General features: G+C 46.5%; 1 protein-coding gene across 1 annotated transcript in view; it reads right to left on the bottom strand.

Annotated features, from left to right (window-relative positions):
- Nucleotides 1-22,706, bottom strand: part of BFSP1 (beaded filament structural protein 1) — a 52,675-nt gene extending 29,969 nt beyond the window's left edge. Inside the window, exons 1-2 of the mRNA XM_060230729.1 lie at nt 22,240-22,706; nt 13,058-13,118 (exon numbers count right to left, since the gene is read on the bottom strand). Of these exons, the coding sequence (XP_060086712.1) occupies nt 13,058-13,118; nt 22,240-22,655 (477 nt within the window). The 5' untranslated portion in view covers nt 22,656-22,706. The remainder of the gene's footprint in view (nt 1-13,057; nt 13,119-22,239) is intronic.
- Nucleotides 22,707-23,036: the final 330 nt, after the last annotated feature.

The following is a 23,036-nucleotide window of genomic DNA, read 5'->3' as shown; positions in this document are numbered from 1 at the left end:
CCTGTTCTAGATAATTCATGCCACAGTATTCCCCGTTACTGTGGATTGGTGTGAAAGGTGGATTTGTTTGCAATGTGGTGTTGAAGGAGAGTTTTAAGGATACCATGGACCAGGGTTTTTTTTAAAGGGGGGGAAGCCCAACAGGAACTCATTTGCATATTAGGCCACACCCCTGACACCAAGCCAGCCAGAACTGCGTTCCTGTGAGTTCCTGCTTTAAAAAAAAACCCTGTTACAGCCCACCAAAAAGACAAATCGAAGGGTTCTCTGTGGACATATTAGCACATGAATGGTCAGTGTTCTGTAGTGGTAGAAAAGAGTACAGAAGCACCTTAAAGACCAGAATTTTTTTGTTGCAGGAACTCCTTTGCCTATTAGACCACGCCCCCTGATGTAGCCAATCCTCCAAGAGCTCACTGTAGACCCTGTATGAAGAGCCCTGTAAGCTCTTGGAGGATTGGCTACATCAGGGGGTGTGACCTAATATGCAAAGTTGTTCCTGCTACAAAAAAAAAGCCCTGCTAAAGACTAACAAAATTTGTGGCAGGGTATGAGATAAGATATGGTAAGAGCCCCGTGGCGCAGAGTGGTAAAGCTGCAGTACTGCAGTCGGAGCCCTCTCCTCACGACCTGAGTTCGATCCCAGCGGAAGCTGGTTCAGGTGGCCGGCTCAAGGTTGACTCAGCCTTCCATCCTTCCGAGGTCAGTCAAATGAGTCCCCAGCTTGCTGGGGGGAAAGTGTAGAGGACTGGGGAAGGCAATGGCAAACCATCCCGTAAAAAGTCTGCTGTGAAAACGTTGTGAAAGCAACATCACCCCAGAGTCGAAAACGACTGGTGCTTGCAGTCTTTACCTTTACCTCTACCTTTTTATGAGATTTTGTGAGTCACTGTTCTCTTCTTTAGATACTTCAGGTACTCTGGGTTGGGAAATTCCTGAAGGTTTTGGGGGAGGAGTCTGAGGGGTTAAGGTTTGGGGAAGGGAGAAGGGGGCCATATTGCCACCTTCCAAAGCAGGCATCTTCTCCAGAGGAACTGGTCTTTGCCACTTGGAGATCAATTGTAATCCCACGACATCTCCATCCACCACCTGAAGGCCGCATGCAAGGAAATACCAAGTGGTGTCATAACCCCAAATTACTATGAACGCTCAAAAATATATCACAAAACATTTTTAGCAGCGATGTCAAAACAGCTTAGCCGCCCTGAGCCCATAAGGGGAGGGTGGGAAACAAATCTAATGAAATAAATACATAAATACGCTCTGAAGCACGTGCCATTTGGAAATCTTTGCCTGCTGTGTATTCACATGGAAGTGTGATCATACTGCTCTTCCAGTTTGGGGAAGTGGTTAAGTGTGTGGACTCTTATCTGGGAGAACCGGGTTCGATTCCCCACTCCTCCATTTGCAGCTGCTGGAATGGCCTTGGGTCAGCCATAGCTTCTCGCACGAGTTGTCCTTGAAAGGGCAGCTGCTGGGAGAGCTCTCTCCGCCCCACTGACCTCACAGGGTGTCTGTTGAGGGGGAAGAAGACAGAGGAGATTGTGGGCCGCTGAGGGACAAGAAAGAAAGAAAGAAAGAAAGAAAGAAAGAAAGAAAGAAAGAAAGAAAGAAAGAAAGAAAGAAAGAAAGAAAGAAAGAAAGAAAGAAAGAGAGAGAGAGAGAAAGAGAGAGAGAAAGAAAGAGAGAAAGAAGGAAAGAGAAAAAGAGAGAAAGAGAGAAAGAGAGAAAGAGAGAAAGAGAGAAAGAGAGAAAGAGAGAAAGAGAGAAAGAAAGAAAGAAAGAAAGAAAGAAAGAAAGAAAGAAAGAAAGAAAGAAAGAAAGAAAGAAAGAAAGAAAGAAAGAAAGAAAGAAAGAAAGAAAGAAAGAAAGAAAGAGAAAATCGTAGAAGAAGAAGGGTGGGGTATCAATCTATGGTCGTCTTCTTCTACTTCGAGGAGGTCTTCCATGAAAAAAGCCATGTAAATTTGGAGGAGGATTGGCTACATCAGGGGGCGTGGTCTAATAGGCAAAGTTGTTGCTTGTAGTTGGGACCAGCTCTTCTATTTCCTTTGGGACTGTTGGACTTATTATATCAGCCTTCTGAATCAACTCAGTAGACTTGAAAATTCTTTGTGACCCCCTGGAGGGGCTTATGCCAATATCTTGTGGCATATCCTTCATTGTATACTCATGTACACTCCCTTGAGGGACTCGATACTTCCGTGGTCTATATTTAGTAGAGTTTGTTTTGATATTAAAAAAAAACAAACCTTATTACTGACCCTCATTAAAATACTGAGAACTGAGCTCACAGCCAGGAATCAAATAAATGCAATTAACCCCTGAACTCTCAACCTGGTGGAAGAGTATAACCATTGTGCTGTGACTATTATAGAGGCTGCATGGCTCCAAATATAAAAGCATTTAAACGCTAAAAAATGATTTGTATTTGATGCATAGCCATGAGAGCTTCAGCATAAAGGCTTGAGTTGTTTACATGTGCCTCTCTTGATAAAGATACCTATCGGAACAGGAAATGTAACGATCAAAATTCCATTGAGAACTTACTTTTGTGCACCTCTGGAAAATTTATATTCATGTTATGTTCGGGTGCTGAACATCGTGCACAATATTTTCCTTGGAAGCCTGGATTTGTATTGCGGTTTTGGTATTTGTACATATGGTTTTGGTATTTTTACATATGGATACTGTTTGCAATTATTGGAACTAATGTGCATCTTGCATTATAATAGAACAAAATATCACCAACAAAGTATTATTCAGAATGTGAGTTTTCGTAGGCATGCAGACTTCTTCAGACGAGGGAAGAGAGTACAACAATGGGGCTGAAATAGATGTAGTTGGTGGGTTAAGAGTGTGAACTGATACAAAGGATCAAATGGTGAAACAGTGTAATAAATTGGAAGACCATTTGGTCTGGATAGCAATAAAAGGCGATAAAAGTTGCTGTTGCTGAAAGTCTAGGTAGAACAAAAGGACATGCATTTCCTAACATAAGAGAAGCCATGTTAGATCAGGCCAATGGCCCATCCAGTCCAACACTCTGTGTCACACAGTGGCAAAAATACACAAACACACTGTGGCTAATAGCCACTGATGGACCTCTGCTCCATATTTTTATCTAAACCCCTCTTGAAGGTGGCTATGCTTGTGGCCGCCACCACCTCCTGTGGCAGTGAATTCCACATGTTAATCACCCTTTGGGTGAAGAAGTACTTCCTTTTATCCGTTTTAACCTGTCTGCTCAGCAATTTCATCAAATGCCCACGAGTTCTTGTATTGTGAGAAAGGGAGAAAAGGACTTCTTTCTCTACTTTCTCCATCCCATGCATAATCTTGTAAACCTCTATCATGTCACCCCGCAGTCGACGTTTCTCCAAGCTAAAGAGTCCCAAGCGTTTCAACCTTTCTTCATAGGGAAAGTGCTCCAGCCCTTTAATCATTCTAGTTGCCCTTTTCTGGACTTTCTCCAATGCTATAATATCCTTTCTGCCCACCTAATGTTCTTTTTAACATCATTCTATCCATTATAAGCATCATTCTGTTTTGCCATTAGGAAAAAAAGAATACATAAAATGACAATGGGTTACGCATACGCAATGAGATAAACAGCCAATATCCCTTATTTATGTCAATACAAAAAATTATTCTGATACACTATTCTAAAAGAGAAACGCACTGGAATACTGTGGGTGTGTTTCAGCCCACTGTGACCCATCCCCTCGTCTGAAGAAGTCTGCATGCATAGGAAAGCTTACATTCTGAATAAAACTTGGTTGCATATGTATATGTATGCATGGTCTTAAAGGTACACTTGACTCCTACTTTGTTCTACTGCTTCAGACCACTTGGATCTATTTACATTATAATACTTTGTCTTCTTTTGTAATATATAGATTGATCATTTTTCTATATTTTTGTGCTTACCAGATGTTCTGGCCGCAGAAGATCTTTGCTTTAATTATCATTTTTTCTATATTTTTGTGCTCTGTGTACCGCTTTCATTGAGCAGGGGAGTTGTCTGACGTTTCCTGGTAGCTTTTGTTTTTCTCCCCACCACCTAGAGGCCAACAAACTCAAAGATGAAGAGGGGCTTAGCTTTGATAGACGGAAAGCATAAGCTCATTTGCTGAATCTTCAGCCGAACTCAACAGCCGCTTAATAAACCCGGGCCTTTTCAGTGATGCCGTTTGACCTCAACATTTGCACAGCACTCCGCGTAATTAAAGCAAAGATCTTCTGCAGCCAGAGCATCTGGTAAGTAGCAATTACATTGGCTGCATTTGCATCTACAAGTACGCAAGAATCTGTGGGTGTAATCAGATTGACTGCTCAAGTTTAAAAACAACAACTTATTACTGGCATCTCCATAAACTGACCCGCATTAAAATACTGAAAACTGAACTCACAGCCAAGAATCAATTAAATGCAATTTATACCTGAGCCATCGTGGCTCTTATGAGACAGATGGAATTATACAAATGCACTTGCTAGAATACCCACAAGGCATATGGCGTCCAAATGCATCATTCAGATCCCTCTGTGGGAAAGGTCACTATTTGAAGAAGGTCAGTTCCTAGATATGCATTTGGCAAAAATGAGATATAACTTTGGTGAACTGGGTTGGATCATAAGAACATCAGGACATAAGAGAAGCCATGTTGGATCAGGCCAATGGCCTATCCTGTCCAACACCCTGTGTCACACAGTGGCCAAAAAACCCCAGGTGCCATCAGGAGGTCCATCAGAGGGGCCCGCCCACTGTTGTCCCCCAAGCACCAAGAATACAGAGCATCACGCCCCCAGACAGAGAGTTCCAACAATACCCTGCGGCTAATAGTCACTGATGGACCTCTGCTCCATATGTTTATCCAGTCCCCTCTTGAAGCCCTCTATGCTTGCAGTCGCCACCCCCTCTTGTGGCAGTGAATTCCATGTGTTAATCACCCTTTGGGTGAAGTACTTCCTTTTATCCATTCTAACCTGACTGCTCAGCAATTTCATTGAATGTCCACAAGTTTTCGTGAAAGGGAGAAAAAGACTACTTTCTCTACCTTCTCTATCCCATGCATAATCTTATAAACCTCTATCATATCACTCCTCATCTAGGACTACACAAGGACTGTATAAGGATCATCAGCATTCCCAGATTACTCTTCCTTCCCCCGGCTAGAGTTTCCAACTGGGTTGGGAAATACCTGAAGATTTTGGCAGTGGAGCCTGGGAAAGGCAGAGTTTGGGGAGGGAAGGGACCTCATTGGTGTATAATGCCGTAGAGTCCACCTTCCAAAGCAGCCATTTTTTCCAAGAGATCTGATCTCTGTCATCTAAGGGTCAATAGTAATTTCAGAAGATCTCCAGGTCCGCTCTGGAGACTGGCAACCCTAGAAGCTAGAAGCACTTTCTGACCCAAGGAAAGTTTCCTCTCAGGATTAAGGAACCCATGTGATGTAATAATCACCTGGGTGAACATAAGAACATAAGAGAAGCCATGTTGGATCAGGCCAATGGCCCATCCAGGCCAACACTCTGTGTCACATAAGAACATAAGAGAAGCCATGTTGGATCAGGGCAATGGCCCATCCAGGCCAACACTCTGTGTCACATAAGAACATAAGAGAAGCCATGTTGGATCAGGCCAATGACCCATCCAGTCCAACACTCTGTGTCACGTAAGGACATAAGAGAAGCCATGTTGGATCAGGCCAATGACCCATCCAGTCCAACACTCTGTGTCACAGAAGAACATAAGAGAAGCCATGTTGGATCAGGGCAATGGCCCATCCAGGCCAACACTTTGTGTCACATAAGAACATAAGAGAAGCCATGTTAGATCAGGCCAATGGCCCATCCAGTCCAACACTCTGTGTCACATAAGAACATAAGAGAAGCCATGTTGGATCAGGGCAATGGCCCATCCAGGCCAACACTCTGTGTCACATAAGAACATAAGAGAAGCCATGTTGGATCAGGCCAATGACCCATCCAGTCCAACACTCTGTGTCACACAGTGGCCAATATTTGTGTGTGTGTGTATACACACACACACAGAGTGGGGAAACTGTCTATGCATGTAGCCACCGCCACCTCCTGGGGCAGTAAATTCCATGTGTTGATCACCCTTTGGGTGAAGAAGGACTTCCTTTTATCAGTTCTAACTCAACTGCTCAGCAATTTCATTGATTGCCCATGAGTTGTTGTATTGTGAGAAAGGGAGAAAAGTGCTTCTTTCTCTACCTTCTCTATCCCATGCATAAACTTGTAAACCATGTCACCCCGCAGTCGACATTTCTCCAAGCTAAAGAGCCCCAGCAGCTTTCTCTCCAGCACCACTTCCTTAAATTTGGGGTCTCAAGCTGCAGTCCTTCACATCAGCTATTGCTTGATTCTTTTTCACTGGAAATGCTGGGGACTGAACCTGGGACCTTCTGTCTATGAAGCCCCAATATGAGGTTTGATGAAAGCCAAAGTGGACCACTAGATATATATATATATATTAGAGTAAAACAATGCCTACGAAGAGCTAGAAGAAGAAGGGGAGGTATTTGTGAGTTTTCTGCATTGTGCAGGGGGTTAGACTAGATCAGGGGTGGCCAACGGTAGCTCTCCAGATGTTTATTGCCTACAACAGCCAGCATGGCCAATGACTGGGGCTGATGGGAGTTGTAGGCAAAAAACATCTGGAGAGCTACCGTTGGCCACCCCTGGACTAGATGACCCTGGAGGTCCCTTCCAACTGTATGATTCTATGATGACATTGGATTTATACTCCACCCTTCTCTCTGAATCAGAGTCTCAGAGCGGCTCACAATCTCCTTTATCTCCTCCCCCAACAACAGACACCCTGTGACGTGGGTGGGGCTGAGAGGACTCTCACAGCAGCTGCCCTTTCAAGGACAACTCCTGCGAGAGCTACGGCCAAACCATTCCAGCATCTGCAAACGAAGGAGTGGGGAATCAAACCCAGTTCTCCCAGATAAGAGTCCGCACGCTTAACCACGACACCAAACTGGCTCTCTACACCAAGCTGGCTGCCCGCTCTCCTAACCCAGGGACTGTTATGCAGCTGCACCTCCTATTCAGTGGACAAGGTAGGTGGGAAAGGAAGAGGGGGAATCGTCAGAAAGGTTCAGGAGCTGTGCTCCCGTGAGCCCCTGCTGAATTTGAGGCGTGCATTTTCCTTTGAGGGGATGTCCGAATTCTAATTTTGACATTTGGGTTTTGCAAGTTGGGAAAGGGACCCTGGGAAAAGATGACGGATTTCACAAGCTTGGTCCTTTACTGCTTTTCTGGATCCGTGGCACTGCACAGCTGACCAGTCGATGTCATTTAGCTCCCCCTCCCACACGGGTGCTTTTGCAAAGTCCAAAACGGCTTTCACGAAAGTCCCCGATCATACAAAGGGCTTTGTCATTTCCATCAGCGGGGCGGCCTTTCGCTCCTGACCGCTGATCCGTGAAACCTCTGGACATCTGCATCTGCGGACTGCAGGGGAACAAACGGACTTGGACGTTTTGTTGTGCATTCTGAGCAGGGTCCAAATGTTCTCTAGCAACCGATTGCTTTTAATGGCCCGCTTGGGCGGCTGCCGCTGCGGGAATCGCATTAAGCCATCTGATGTTTACCATTTGAGACAGGTCACCCTGTGTCAGAGGAGAGCGGACGGGATTTGCATTGGCAAGTGAAGGCGCCATTAGTCACCCGAGCCAATTCTTTTTGAGGTTCTTTTTTTTTTTCATCCTGCTCTGTCAACAGGCAGCTGCAACCAGTGTTGCCAAGTCTAATTCAAGAAATATCTGTGGACTTTGGAGGCGGGGGCAGGAGACTTTGGGGGTGGGGCAGGAGACTTTGGGGGTGGGGCCAGGAGACTTTGGGGGCAGGGCAGGAGACTTTGGGGGTGGAGCCCAGGAGACTTTGGGGATGGAGCCAGGAGCCAGGGTGTGACATGCATGACTGAACTCCAAAGCGCGTTCTGGCCACCGCATTGAAAGGGACCGCACACCTTTTAAATGCCTTCCCTTTGTTGGAAATGATGAAGGACAGGGAGCGCCTCCTTCTGGGGCTCACAGAATTGGAACCCCTGGCCCAATCTTTTTGAAACTCGGCGGGTATTTGGGGAAGAGGCACTGGATGCTAAGCGAAAAGGTTGGTACCTCTACCTCAAATCACAGCCTCCCCAGAGCCCCAGATATCTACAGATCAATTCTCCATTATACCCTATGGAAATCGATCTTCATAGGGAATAATGGAGTTCCCAGCAGACATTTCCCTCCCCTCCCCCCGCTTTCTGATGACCCTGAAGCAAGGAGAGGGCCTCCAAACCGGGGGATCCCCTGCCCCCACCTGGGGATTGGCAACCCTAGGTGCAACAGCCTTGCTTCTAATAGGGTTGCCAGGTCCAATTCAAGGAATATCTGGGGACTTTGGGGGTGGAGCCAGGAGACTTTTGGGGGCGGGGCTAGGAGACATTGAGGGTGGAGCCAGGAGCAAGGGTGTGACAAGCATCAATTGAACTGCAAAGGGAGTTCTGGACATCGCATTTAAAGGGACCCCACACATTTGAAGGGACCGCCACCCTAGGATTGTCAAGTCCCCTGCATTCTGGAGCAGGGGACACTCGCATGTGCGCGGTGCAATGACATCACCCGGAAGTGACGTCATCACACTGGTGACATCACACACACCGTTCTAGGCGTTCTGGGGGAACTCTACGGTTTCCCCAGACTCTCTAGCCATTTGGGAGAGGAAAACTCTATGGTACCTATTGTACCATAGAGTTTTCCCTCCCAAATGGCTAGAGCGTCCGGGAAAACCATAGAGACTTCCCGGGAACACCTAGAGTGGCTGGTGCACAACGTTGCCAGCATAATGACATCACTTCCAGGTGATGTCATGATGCCGGCGACATAGGGGAGGTTCCCCTCGCTGGCCCAATGTGGGCCGGTGGATTAGGAACCTCCCAAGGGGAACCCCCGCCCAGACCGGGGACTTTGCAACCCTATGCCATCTCCCCTCCCCCACTTCAGGGTCATCAGAAAGCGGAGGTGGGGGCAGAGAGTAATAGGGCACTCCACTATGCCCTATGAAGACCAACTCTCATGAGGTACAATGGGGAATTTATGGGGAATTTATCTGTGGGTATCTGGGGCTCAGGGAGGGGTGTGTTTTGAGGTAGAAGTATCACATCTTCTGCATAGCATCCAATGCTGTTCCTCAAAATATCCTCCAAGTTTCAAAAGGATGGGACCAGGGGGTCCAATTCTATGAGCCCAAATAGAAGGTGCCTCCATCCTCCATTATTTCCAGTGGAGGGAAGGCGATTAAAAGATGTGCGGTCCCTTTAAATATGATGGCCAGAACCCTCTTTGGAGTTCAATCATGCTTGTCACAACCTTGCTCCTGGCTCCCCCCTTAATGTCTCCTGGCTCCACCCCCAAAGTCTCCTGGCTCCGCCCGCAGAGTCCCCAGATATTTCTTGGATTGGACCCAGCATCACCCAGCGACCGTAGAGTTAACGGAAGCTCTGGGGGAAACGTCAGCAGTGGGGAACAGTAAGAAGAACGAAAGAACACAGGTCAACCCAGGTTCCAGCAGAATCCCTTTTTGTAGTTCGTGAAAAAGGATAAAAACAACACTCGAGGATCAACTGTGGGATAAAAACGGACGCACAAACATTCACCATCAGAACAAAGAGAAAGGATGAAAGAAAAATCTATTTTTCTTGGCATATGAGAAACGCATGAAAACGGAGCTACTTAATTTTAAAGCTTCTTCTGAAAAAGAAAAGCTTTTTTTTCGTAAGAATAGAAGACCTTTCAAGGATTGTGAAGCAATGCTTCTCGTTCTCTCCCGCCTCCAAGTGACTTATTTCTCTAGTGTTCCAGTCCATGAACGTACTTCCTTTGAAAAGAAAGCCTTTTCAAAGGGTTTCTTTTAAAATACTGTTTCTTCTTTGCTGGGGGGGGGGGGGCTGAACTTGTACAAAAGGGCAAAGGGGCACATGGATATAAGCAGGGGTCATAAAAAAGAGGTGCTGGAGCACATTAGCACTCATTTGCATAACTCATTTGCATATGCCACACACCTCCTGACATCACCGAAAGGTGGACTCAATTATATCTGCTCAGCATCTATCTTAAAATGCTTCTTGAATGATAACTGTCATAATAAAACCTTACTCTTGTCATGCTACTTAAAATTGCTTTCTCCTACGTGGCTATGTGGTAGCCCCGTGGCGCAGAGCGGTAAAGCTGCAGTACTGAAGTCGGAGCCTTCTGCTCACGACCTGAGTTCGATCCCAGCAGAAGCTGGTTCAGGTAGCTGGCTCCAGGTTCTCAGCCTTCCATCCTTCCGAGGTCAGTAAAACGAGTACCCAGCTTGCTAGGGGGAAAGTGTAGATGACTGGAGAAGGCAATGGCAAACCACCCCGTAAAAAGTCTGCCGTGAAAACGTTGTGAAAGCAACGTCACCCCAGAGTCGGAAACGACTGGTGCTTGCACAGGGGATTACCTTTACCTTTATGTGGCTACAGTGGCATGAGGAAGATTTCCATCTGTCTGCTTTATATGTTTTGGTTCTTTCCCCCATTTTTGTGTGTGGGGGGGAATCTCACAGGGGGTTTGAACAATGGAACCCAGAAGAAAGTATTGGGGAGGGGGGTGGTAAAAAGAATTGATAAAAGGAAGTAAAGGGTTAGAACTGATAAAAGGAAGTACTTCTTCACCCAAAGACTTATTAACACATGGAATTCACTGCTGCAGGAGGTGACGGCGGCTACAAGCATAGCCAGCTTCAAGAGGGGATTGGATAAACATCTGGAGCAAAGGTTCATCAGTGGCTATTAGCCATAGCGTATTGTTGGAACTCTATCTGGAGCAGTGAAGCTCTGTATTCTTGTGCTTGAATGGGGCACAGTGGAAGGGCTTCTGGTGTCCTGGCCCCACTGATGGACCTTCTGATGGCACCTGTTTGTTTGGGGTTTTTTGGCTACTGTGTGACACAGAGTGTTGGACTGGATGGGCCACTGGCTTGATCCAACATGGCTTCTCTTATGTTCTTATGTGACACAGAGTGTTGGACTGGATGGGCCACTGGCTTGATCCAACATGGCTTCTCTTATGTTCTTATGTGACACAGAGTGTTGGACAGGATGGGCCATTGGCTTGATCCAACATGGCTTTTCTTATGTTCTTATGTGACACAGAGTGTTGGACTGGATGGGCCATTGGCCTGATACAACATGGCTTCTCTTATGTTCTTAAAGAAACAGCACAATGAAATTTAGAGTTTCAGGAGCTCTGCTCTTCTGAGCTCCCACCCAAAATGAAGAAGACAACGACATTGGATTTGTATCCTGCCCTTCACTCCGAATCTCAGAGCGGCTTACAATCTCCTTTATCTTCCTCCCCCACTACTGACACCCTGTGAGGTGGGTGGGGCTTAGAGAGCTCTCACAGAAGCTGCCCTTTCAAGGACAGTTCTGCGAGAGCTATGGCTGTCCCAAGGCTATTTCAGCAGCTGCAAATGGAGGAGTGGGGAATCAAACTCGGTTCTCCCAGATAAGTTTCCACGCACTTAAACCACTACACCAAACAGGTTCACCAGTCCATATAATGCCATGTTTTAAGGCACCCCACGGGAACAGATCTTTTGTACAACAGAACAGTTGTAGTTCTGGGAAATCTCCAAGCCTCCAATCACCCCAACTCCCATGCAAAACTATCAGTTGAACATATGAACATATTAAGCTGCCTTATTCTGAATCAGACCCTCGGTCCATCAAAGTCAGTATTATCTTCTCAGACTGGCAGCGGCTCTCCAGGGTCTCAAGCTGAGGTTTTTCACACCTATTTGCCTGGACCCTTTTTTGGAGATGCCAGGGATTGAACCTGGGACCTTCTGCTTCCCAAGCAGATGCTCTACCACTGAGCCACCGTCCCTCCCCAAGTTGCAAGAGTATGGGATATATTATTATTGTTTCCACAATCTGTATCCTGCCTTTCTGCCCTCACAAGGGCCACCGAGGTGGCATACGATTCAAAACAGACACGATAAAAAACCCCCACCTTTTAAAACCATTAATATCAACCCCATCAAAACACGCATCGTTAAAACTATTAAAAAGCAGAGCCGAAATACATGCAAAACATTAAAAAACAAACAAACACCCAGCAATTAAAACATTGGTTAGGAAGGAAGGGTCACCAAGGGAATGCTAATTGAAATAAACAAAAGTCTTTGCCCGCTAGCAGAAGATACTATACAGAAAGACTGAATACAAAACAAAAAACGCAATGGAATTAATGAAAAAAGGTATCACTCATTTAAATAATTTTAAGTACGAAAACTTGACAAATAGCGATTTCACACACATAAAGGCAAATAATTATTATGCAAGGGTGATGTCATTCAATTCCATTACAACGATGCGCATCTAAGCACCAAAAACTCACTTTCACATTCATAAATAGTATGGATAAAGTGCTTAGTGCGAAGAAAATACTTGTAGAACAAAGTATTCAAAGAATATATTTTGCAAAGAAGTCTCTTTCTTGAAAAGTCGTCCCTCTGATAGAGCCCAGAGCTGGCAGGTCATTTGCCGCACCAATGTCTTTTTCAAAGAGGGATATCCAAAGTTTTTTTTAATAGCACTAACTATAAGAACTGGAAACTATACAAGCAGACAATAATCCCCCCAATGGCGTATTACTAGGAAGGAAGGATCACCAAGGGAATGCTAACTGAAATAAACAAAAGTCTTTGCCCACAACAGAAGACGGCAACAGGAAGAGACAAATGAATCACCTATGGGGGGGAAGGGTTTCAGAGCTTTGGTGCCATAACTGAGAAGGCCCTGTCCCAGGTTGCCACCCACCTAATCTCAGAAGCTGAGGGCACCTGAAGCAGGGCCTCCAAAAACGACCTTAGCGGTCAGGCAGATTGCACAACCGTTGCTGGCACATATTGGACAGCACCCATATTGTCACAAATTACAAAAGAGGGAAGAAAATCGGGGGGGGGGGGTGGCGCATTGTATCTGATACAGCGAACTCACCTTGTTAAGGCGTTCCAGGGTTGTTTTCAGCATCTGCTGATACTCGCATTCATTTCTATACCTACAAAGAAGTGAAAGAAAAGACAAATATAGATTAATGGAGCAGAGGCTCCTATTCTGTGGGATTCTGCACCTTCCCCCGGCACAGAAAGTTCCATAAGACTAGTCTAGTAGTTTGAACATCAGACTAAGATTAGGAAGTTCCAGGTTCAAAGTCTCACTTTGCCGTGGATTCTCACTATTATCTTGGTTCAGCCTTAACCAACTGTAAGAAATAAAAAGAGGGTAGAATGATCCAAACTCAGAAGCTGATTTCAGTCCCCAACTGGGGAGAAAGGCAGGCAGTGTGTGGGTGTCAAGAGCTGTCAAGTCGCAATTGATTCATGACGACCCCAGCAAGGGGCTTTCAAGGCAAAGGAGTAGCAGAGGTGGTTTGTCATTGCCTTCCTCTGCAGAGCCCTCCTTGGTGGTCTCCCAGGTACCCAAAGTGGGGGAGCTACTGGGGCCCAGGGCTTCCGGAGGGTCCCACTGCTGGTGACTCCCCTCCAATGCAACTGTCATGCTACCTACCTGTGAACATAAGAACATAAGAGAACCCATGTTGGATCAGGCCAGTGGCCCATCCAGTCCAACACTCTGTGTCACATAAGAGAAGCCATGTTGGATCAGGCCAATGGCCCATCCAGTCCAACACTCTGTGTCACATAAGAACATAAGAGAAGCCCTGTTGGATCAGGCCAATGGCCCATCCAGTCCAACACTCTGTTTCACATAAGAACACGCGAGAAGCCATGTTGGATCAGGCCCATGGCCCATCCAGTCCAACATTCTGTGTCACATAAGAACATAAGAGAAGCCATGTTGGATCAGGCCAGTGACCCATCCAGTCCAACACTATGTGTCACATAAGAAAAGACATGTTGGAGCAGACCAATGGCCCATCCACTCCAACACTCTGTGTCACATAAGAACATAAGATAAGCCATGTTGGATCAGGCCAGTGGCCCATCCAGTCCAACACTCTGTGTTACATAAGAACATAAGAGAAGCCACGTTGGATCAGGCCAATGGCCCATCCAGTCCAACACCCTGTGTCACATAAGAACATAAGGGAAGCCATGTTGGATCAGGCCAATGGCCCATCCGGTCCAATACTCTGGGTCACACAGTGGCCAAAAAACCCAGGTGCCATCTGGAAGTCCATCAGTGGGGCCAGGACATTAGAAGCCCTCCCACTGTTGCCCCCCCCCCCCAAGCACCAAGAATACAGAGCATCACTTGCCCCAGACAGAGGTTTCCATCAATATGCTGTGGCTAATAGCCAGTGATGGACCTCTGCTCCATAAGCTTATCCAACCCCTTTTGAAGCTGGCTATGCTTGTAGCTGCCGCCACCTCCTGTGGCAGTGAATCCTATGTGTTAATCACCCTTTGGCTGAAGAAGGACTTCCTTTTATCTGTTCTAACCTGACTACTCAGCAATTTCATGGAATGCCCACAACTTCTCGTATTGTGAGAAAGGGAGAAAAGCGCTTCTTTCTCTACCTTCTCTATCCCATCCATAATCTTGTAAACCTCTATCCTGTGGTAGAAGCTGGTTTTACCAGAGGTTTTCACTCAAATACCAGAGCACTGCCTGGGAGTCGCTGGCGTGATGAAGTCACTTCTCCTAGAAAGTCTCCCCCATCCCATCCAAGAGGGACCTGGTAGCCCTACTCCCTGTGTGTCCGTGTCTTGAGCTGCTCGTGGAAGATGGAATAATTGTATGGGATACACTTCTCTTTCCATTAGTGTCACAACACATAGGAAAGGTCCCCTGTGCAAGCACCAGTCGTTTCCGACTCTGGGGTGACGTTGCTTTCAGAACGTCTCCACGGCAGACTTTTTACGGGGTGGTTTGCCATTGCCTTCCCCAGTCATCTACGCTTTCCCCCTAGCAAGCTGAGTACTCATTTTACGGACCTCGGAAGGAGGGAAGGATGAGTCAACCTTGAGCCAGCTACCTGAAAACCCAGCTTCCACCAGGGATTGAACTCAGGTCATAATCAGAGTTTAGGACTGCAGTACTGCAGCTTTAGCACTCTGCGCCACTCTGTGTCACAGCACATAGCTTTACATTAAATGCCTCAGAAAACCACACAACTATATGTTCTAGCATGCAGTATGTTCTTGCTCCTGAAATGATTTGACTCTTCATAGACGACCAATGTCAGGTTCAAACTGGGAAGTCACAAAAAGCTACAATATATTAAAAGGAGTGGATTGTTTAATTACTACCAGGAAAACCAGCAATATCAGAATCCGGGTAACACCCTCACTTTGCTCCTCACCCATGGAGGACAACATCTAAGTTGTCCTCACAACCCTATCAGAGATGTGCATCTCCTAAGGAGTCTTCCCCACCATCAGGGGTGGAATTCTAGCAGGAGTTCCTTTGCATATTAGGCCACACCCATCTGATGTAGCCAATCCTCCAAGAGCTTACAAGACTCTTTTTTGCAAGCCCTTGGAGGATTGGCTACATCAGGAGGGTGTGGCCTAATACGCAAAGGAGCTCCTGCTAGAATTCCACCCCTGGCCACCATGATGGACCAATATGGGCTGGCAGCTTTCAGACTTTTGCTGTGTCCTTATAATCAGTTTCCCTCTAAGGTGATAGAGTGTGAGCTAACTCACAGTTTTTTAGCCTCTGGCTCACACGTTTGTCTTAACTCAGGGGAAATGGTCCCAGTGGAAGCTAATTTATGCAGTAGCTCACAACTTTCCTATATTAGATTATGTTTCCTGTATTAGATTATCTCGCTTCCAAGGAAGAATTTTTTCCCACATCTGAGAAGCCATTAATGTTATGCATTGATTTTAATTTTTGTAATTCATAGCTTCTTAAATTTATTGTTTTCTGATTTAAAAACAAAAAACAAATTGGTCTGTACTTTAGAAGCTTCTATTTGATTTGAAGTAACAGTTCAACCTAGATTACTAATAATTTCACTTTACACATTAACAGATTAGTAATATATTTGTTAAGAATTTGTATTATTGTATTTTGGATTAAGTTGTACCTCTGTTTGACTCCAATAACAATTACATTTTTTTTTAAAAAAAAAAGAGTTTTGCAGTGTTGGACATGCATGCTTTAAGAAGACTACACTGAAATTAAAAAGGTAAAGGTAGTCCCCTGTGCAAGCACCAGTCGTTTCCGACTCTGAGGTGATGTTGCTTGCACAACATTTTCACTGCAGACTTTTTATGGGGTGGTTTGCCATTGCCTTCCCCAGTCATCTACACCAGTGTTTCCTATTTGCAGGGTCGTGACCTGGTACCGGGCCATGGAAGCCTCACTACTGGGTCACAAGAAGAGCCAAAGCTAGCCCCGCCCCCAGCAAAGCATGAGCTCTGCTTCCTTCCTTCCCCCATCTCTCTGTTGTGGAGAGAAAAGCTAGCCTGAGTTCGTTCCTTCCTTCCTTCTTCCTTCCTTCCTTCCTTCCTTCCTTCCTTCCTTCCTTCCTTCCTTCCTTCCTTCCTTCCTTCCTTCCCTCCTTCCTTCCCTCCTTCCCTCCTTCCCTCCCTCCCTCCTTCCCTCCCTCCCTCCTCCCTTCCTTCGCTCCCTCCCTCCCTCCTTCCTTCCTTCCTTCCTTCCTTCCTTCCTTCCTTCCTTCCTTCCTTCCTTCCTTCCTTCCTTCCTTCCTTCCTTCCTTCCCTCCCTCCCTCCCTCCTTCCCTCCCTCCGTCTCTGTGTTGTGCAGAGAAAAGCTAGCCTTGAAGACTGACACAGGCTGCAAAGCCTGAGCTCTGTTTGGTTTCCTTCATTCCTCTGTCTCTGTGTTGTGCAGAGAGGAGCTGGGCTGCCTCTCCTTCTTTCTCCCCACCTCCCAGTGTTTGAGAGAAAAGCTGGCATCTACTGGCACTTTAGACCCATGAAGTGTTCTTCAAGATATGGGCTTTCATGTGCCTTGCAGTATGTTCTTTTGGGGAGATTTCCCCAGGAGGGCTGGGTGGCAAAGAAGGGGAAGGGTGTGTGTTTTTCAGCCGGGAGGAGAGGGCATTCCAGTAGCTATTTTTTTTTTTTACCAAACGACCCCTGGGCAGAATTGTTGCTGTCCGGGGTCATCTGATGGTGAGGAAGGCTTTTTTCCCCCTTCCCCCCTTCCTTCCTTCCTTCCTTCCTTCCTTCCTTCCTTCCTTCCTTCCTTCCTTCCTTCCTTCCTTCCTTTCTTTCTTTCTTTCTTTCTTTCTTTCTTGTGATGCTCTGTCTGTATTCTTGGTGCTAGGAATGGGGAGGGCTTCTAGTGCCCTGGCCCCACTAGTGGACATTCTGGTGCTTTTTGGGCATTGTATGAGAGAATTTTGAACTGGTTGGTCCACTGGCCTGATCCAACATGGCTTCTCCTATGTTCTTTCCTTCCATGTCTTTCTTTTCCTTTCCTTCCATGTCTTTCTTTCTTTCTTTCTTTCTTTCTTTCTTTCTTTCTTTCTTTCTTTCTTTCTTTCTTTCTTTCTTTCTTTCTTTCTTTCTTTCTTTCTTTCTTTCTTTCTTTCTTTCTTTCTTTCTTTCTTTCTTTCTTTCTTTCCTTCCTTCCTTCCTTCCTTCCTTCCTTCCTTCCTTCCTTCCTTCCTTCCTTCCTTCCTTCTTTCCTTCCTTCCTTCCTTCCTTCCTTCCTTCCTTCCTTCCTTCCTTCCTCTTTCTGTTTCTTTTTTTCCTTCTATTTTTACTGTATGAAACTTTTCTGTTCATCATAGTTGCAGACATAGGAGCTCTGCCAATGAAAAGTTGGCACCCCCAGTTGTAGCCAGCTGGTCTTTCTATGCAATTTCTGTGTGAGTGAGTGAGACTGAGAGATGTGGGGCAAAAAGAGATTATTGGAGATTACTGCTGTATATCTCAACAGCAATGGAAGTGATGGTGCTATGAATTTGGCACCATTTTACTGGTCCTGCTTTTAACAGCTGTCTGACACCAAAATTAAACTCCTCTTGTAGATATTAAAAAGGATGAAAGAAGTTTACTGGCTAAATATCTGCACAATCAGGTTGCTTCTAAAGGCATGGGAAACACAGTCAGTAAAAAGCTGCAAGCCCCTCATAAATATCCTTTTTGGGATAACTGCAGAAAAGCTTGTATGAACTTCATATAACTTGAACTTAATTTATTTATTTATTTATTTATTCCGTAATTTATATCCCGCCCTTCCCACAGAATGGCTCAGGGCGGCTCACAACAACGACAAAACGATAAAACAATAAAACAGAAGCAAAGTTATTACATTTAAAAGTTAAGCATTCAAAACCTAAAAACTATAACATTATAACATTAAAACTACACAGTATAAAACACAGCAGTTTAGCAGGCTACATTTATCCAGTCAGGCGTAGGCTAACCGGAAGAGGGTTGTCTTACAGGCCCTACGGAACTGAGTAATTCATTAATTGCAGTACAATTCTCTGCTATCTTTCACAGCAATTTCCCAGTTTTTTAGCCAAGGAAAAGTATGAAAAATAGCTGTCAAAAGATTTTCTTGCAATCAAGCAAGTTTGGTTGTAGCTTGAGGCAGGGTTCCAGTAGTAGCAGCTGAAGGAAGGGCCAACTAAATGTGTCAGAATATTTTGAGGTAGAGCAGCTGCCAGGGCCCAGTGTGGGTGGTACACAGTGCTGGCATTCCTGATAGCAATGGCAACAGCACTCCCAACTGCATACACTGACCAGTGCTGTTGTGTGTAAGTGGTGTGTAAGTGGTGCAGGCAATTGAACATGGGCATTAGGAGTGCTTGCAAGCTGGAGAAGAACACACAAACAGATAGGTGCATGCAGGTGTGGGGATGGAAAGAGAGGACCCTGGGAATATATGAAAAAGTTCCACCTCCATTTTGGCAGCATGAGTTTCAGAGAGATTTTTCAGAAGAGGCAGGTTTGGGGGAGTGCCCTGGAAGTAACATCACAGGAAAAGGTGGAGTTTTGGTTCAGTGTGCCCCAGAAGTGACATCACTTGGCCCTTGACCTGGAAGTGACACCACAGGAAATGACATAATTCCTGTCTCCCGACTCCACACCCAAAATCTCCTGGCTCCACCCCTGAATTTTAGTGGGCCATGAAGAAGAAGTGAAAACATAACCAGGCCATGGGAAAGAAAAGTTTGGAAAACCCTGACCTACACTTCCCCTCCAGCAAGCTGGGTACTCACTTGACCAACCTCAGAAGGATGGCTGAGTCAACTTGGAGCCGGCTACCTGAACCAGGTTCCGTCGGAATCAAACTCAGGTCATGAGCAGAGCTTAGGACTGCAGCACTGCAGCTTTACCACTCTGCACTAAAATTACAGAACCAAAATACCATGCTTTTAGTACATTAGATCTTTTTGAAGTCACAAGGTACACTGAAGTTGGTCGAGAAATCCCATACTGTTTTCAAAAAGAATAGGTATGGAAATACCCTGACCTGGATGGTCCAGGTTAGCCCGATCTCATGAGATCTCAGAAGCTAAGCAGAGTCAGCCCAGGCAAATACTTGAGTGGGAGACCACCAAGGAAGTCTAGAGTTGGCTACACAGAGGCAGGCAATGGTGAACCACCTCTGAACTTCTCTTGCCTTGACCCGGATGGCCCAGGCTAGCCTGATCTTGTCAAATCCTGGAAGCTATGCAGGGTCAGCCCTGGTGAGTACTTGGATGGGAGAACACCAAGGAAGTCTAGAGTTGGCTACACAGAGGCAGGCAATGGTGAACCACCTCTGAACTTCTCTTGCCTTGACTTGGATGGCCCAGGCTAGCCTGATCTTGTCAAATTCTGGAAGCTAAGCAGGGTCAGCCCTGGTGAGTACTTGGATGGGAGGCCACCAAGGAAGTCTAGAGTTGGCTTCACAGAGGCAGGCAATGGTGAACCACCTCTGAATATCTCTTGCCTTGACTTGGATGGCCCAGGCTAGCCTGATCTTGTCAAATCCTGGAAGCTAAGCAGGGTCAGCCCTGGTGAGTACTTGGATGGGAGACCACCAAGGAAGTCTAGAGTTGGCTTCACAGAGGCAGGCAATGGTGAACCACCTCTGAACTTCTCTTGCCTTGACTTGGGTGGCCCAGGCTAGCCTGATCTTGTCAAATCCTGGAAGCTAAGCAGGGTCAGCCCTGGTGAGTACTTGGATGGGAGACCACCAAGGAAGTCTAGAGTTGGCTTCACAGAGGCAGGCAATGGTGAACCACCTCTGAATATCTCTTGCCTTGTCCTGGATGGCCCAGACTAGCCTGATCTTGTCAAATCCTGGAAGCTAAGCAGGGTCAGCCCTGGTGAGTACTTGGATGGGAGACCACCAAGGAAGTCTAGAGTTGGCTTCACAGAGGCAGGCAATGGTGAACCACCTCTGAATATCTCTTGCCTTGACCTGGATGGCCCAGGCTAGCCTGATGTCAGAGCTGGACCATAAGGAAGTCTGAGGGCAGGAGAATAGATGCTTTTGAGCTGTGGTGCTGGAGAAGACTCTTGAGAGTCCCTTGGACTGCAAGAAGATCCAATCAGTCAGTCCTAAGGGAAACCAACCCTGACTGTTCCCTGGAAGGTCAGATGCTGAAGCTGAAGCTCAAATACTTTGGCCACCCAATGAGAAGGGAGCACTGCCTGGAGAAGACCCTGATGCTGGGAAAGACAGAAGGCAAAAGAAGAAAGGGACGGCAAAAGAGAAGATGGCTGGACAGCGTTACTGATGGAATGAATTTGAGCAGACTTTGGAGGAAGGTGGAAGACAGGAGGGCCTGGCATGGCTTGGTCCATGGGGTCGCAAAGAGTCGGACACGACTGTGCGACTGAACAATGACAACAACTCCGCTTAGAGGGAGCACCATCTCTTTCCTTTCTTGCCTTGATAACCCCAAGGGGTCGCTATTCATCAACTACCATTCAAGGCACTTTCCACCATCGCCAGGCAAGTTAAGTCACAATACAGACACAAGTGATAAGACTTTCAGGTCAAGAAACATCTTTAAGGACCACAGGATTAGCTGCAGCCATCTTACTGTTTAGTATTTAGACCACCAAGGAAGTCCAGGGTCGCTACACAGAGGCAGATAACAGCAAATCCCCTCTGTATGCCTTCTGTCCTGACCTCAATGACCCAGGCTAGTCCAATCTCATCCACTATTGGGAGCTAAGAAAAGTCAGTCCTGGTTACTAGGAGACCACCAAGGAAGTCCAGGGTCGTGACACAAAGGCAGGGCATGACAAAACCAACTGTGTATGTCTTCTTGTCCTGATCTCGCTCCCCCAGGCTAGCCTGTTGCCATCAGATCTCTGAAGCTAAGCACGGTCAACCTTGGTTGGTATTTGGATGGGAGACTACCAAGGAAGAAGAAGAAAAAGACTACAGATTTATACCCCACCCTTCTCTCTGAATCAGAGACTCAGAGCAGCCTACAATCTCTTTTCCCTTCCTCCCCCACAACAGACGCCCTGTGAAGTGGGTGGGGCTGAGAGGGCTCTCACAGCAGCTGCCCTTTCAAGGACAACTCCTACAAGAGCTAAGGCTGACCCAAAGCCATTCCAGCAGGTGCAAGTGGAAGAGTGGGGAATCAATTCCGGTTCTCCCAGATAAGAGTCCAAGCACTTAACCACTACACCAAGAAGAAGAAGAGGAAGAGGAAGTAGAAGAAGAAGTAGAAGTAGTAGAAGTAGAAGTAGATGAAGTATAAGTAGTAGAAGAAGGTGTAGTAGAAGAAGTAGAAGTAGAAGATGATGATGATGGTGGTGATATTGGATTTATACCCCGCCCTTCACTCTGAATCTCAGAGTCTCAGAGCAGCTCACAATCTCCTGTACTTTCCTCCCCACAACAGACACCCTGTGAGGTGGGTGGGACTGAGAGAGCTCTCCCAGAAGCTGCCCTTTCCAGGACAGTTCTGTGAGAGCTATGGCTGACCCAAGGCCATTCCAGCAGCTGCAAGTGGGGAGTCAAACCTGGTTCTCCCAGATTAGAGTTCACGCACTTAACCACTACACCAAACTGGACCACCAAGGACGTCCAGAATGGTGACACAAAACCACCTCTGTTCGTCTCTTGCCTTGAAAATAGCACCATAAATCACCTACAACTTGATGGCACTTTCCATTACCACCTCCCAGAATGTAAGTTTATAATGCAGAAACAAGTTACGAGATTTGGATGGCAATAAACATCTTTCAGGACCCCAGGATCGGCCATCTTACTTGTTATGGAATTCATCCAGCATGCGCTGTGAGTCTTTCTCCTCGCGTTCCAGCTTCAATCTGTCCGCCGCCAGTTCGCGAACGCGTTGGCTGTTGAGTTCGACCTGGGCCGCAAAAGCCTCTTCCAATCCAGCCAGCTCTTCCATGCGCTGGAAGGTCTCCAGCTGCTTACGGAAGATGGCATTGCGTTGCTCGAGGACCCGGGCCCGGTTGATGTAGTTGGAGAACCGTTCGTTGAGCTCCTGGAGGTTTTCCAGGCCTTGAGCTTGAGCGAGACTGCTGAACTCCGGCGATTCGGGCAGCTCTTCGTAAGCGTCCGAACGTTCGTACTTCTCTTTGCGCACTTCGCGCAGGTAGCTGCTTCTGTACATGGTGGCGCGGGGAGAATCGTGGGCGCCTGAAGATCCCCTTGGCATCTGTCTTTCTCCCTCCAGGTTGAAAATGAAATGTTTAGAGCATCTGGAGCAGGAGGTAACGCTCTCAGCTCTCCTGCCGCGCTCGGAATGGCCTTAAACCTCCCCGAATAATCTGTCACTCAAAACTCCCAGCTCTTTACAGGAGAAACTAAATAAAATCCAATTGCCCCGCCTTCTTGCTCTCGGCTGGTTCTTTTTAAAAATCCAGTCAGCGTTTTTGCTTTTGTTTCTTTCCCATCTGTTTCAATTGTGTGCGGGCCCCGGCTAAAAGCGAAAGGGAGACAGCTGTCCGGGGTTTTCCGGACAGATTAGAATGCTTGATAAACACAGGAAACAAAGGCCTTTTCTGGCTTTACGGGATAGGTCTGAAGCATTCCTCTG

The sequence above is a fragment of the Heteronotia binoei genome, chromosome 1, assembly GCF_032191835.1.
Source record: "Heteronotia binoei isolate CCM8104 ecotype False Entrance Well chromosome 1, APGP_CSIRO_Hbin_v1, whole genome shotgun sequence".
Lineage (NCBI taxonomy): Eukaryota > Metazoa > Chordata > Lepidosauria > Squamata > Gekkonidae > Heteronotia > Heteronotia binoei.
This window is presented reverse-complemented; position numbering and strand designations above follow the sequence as displayed.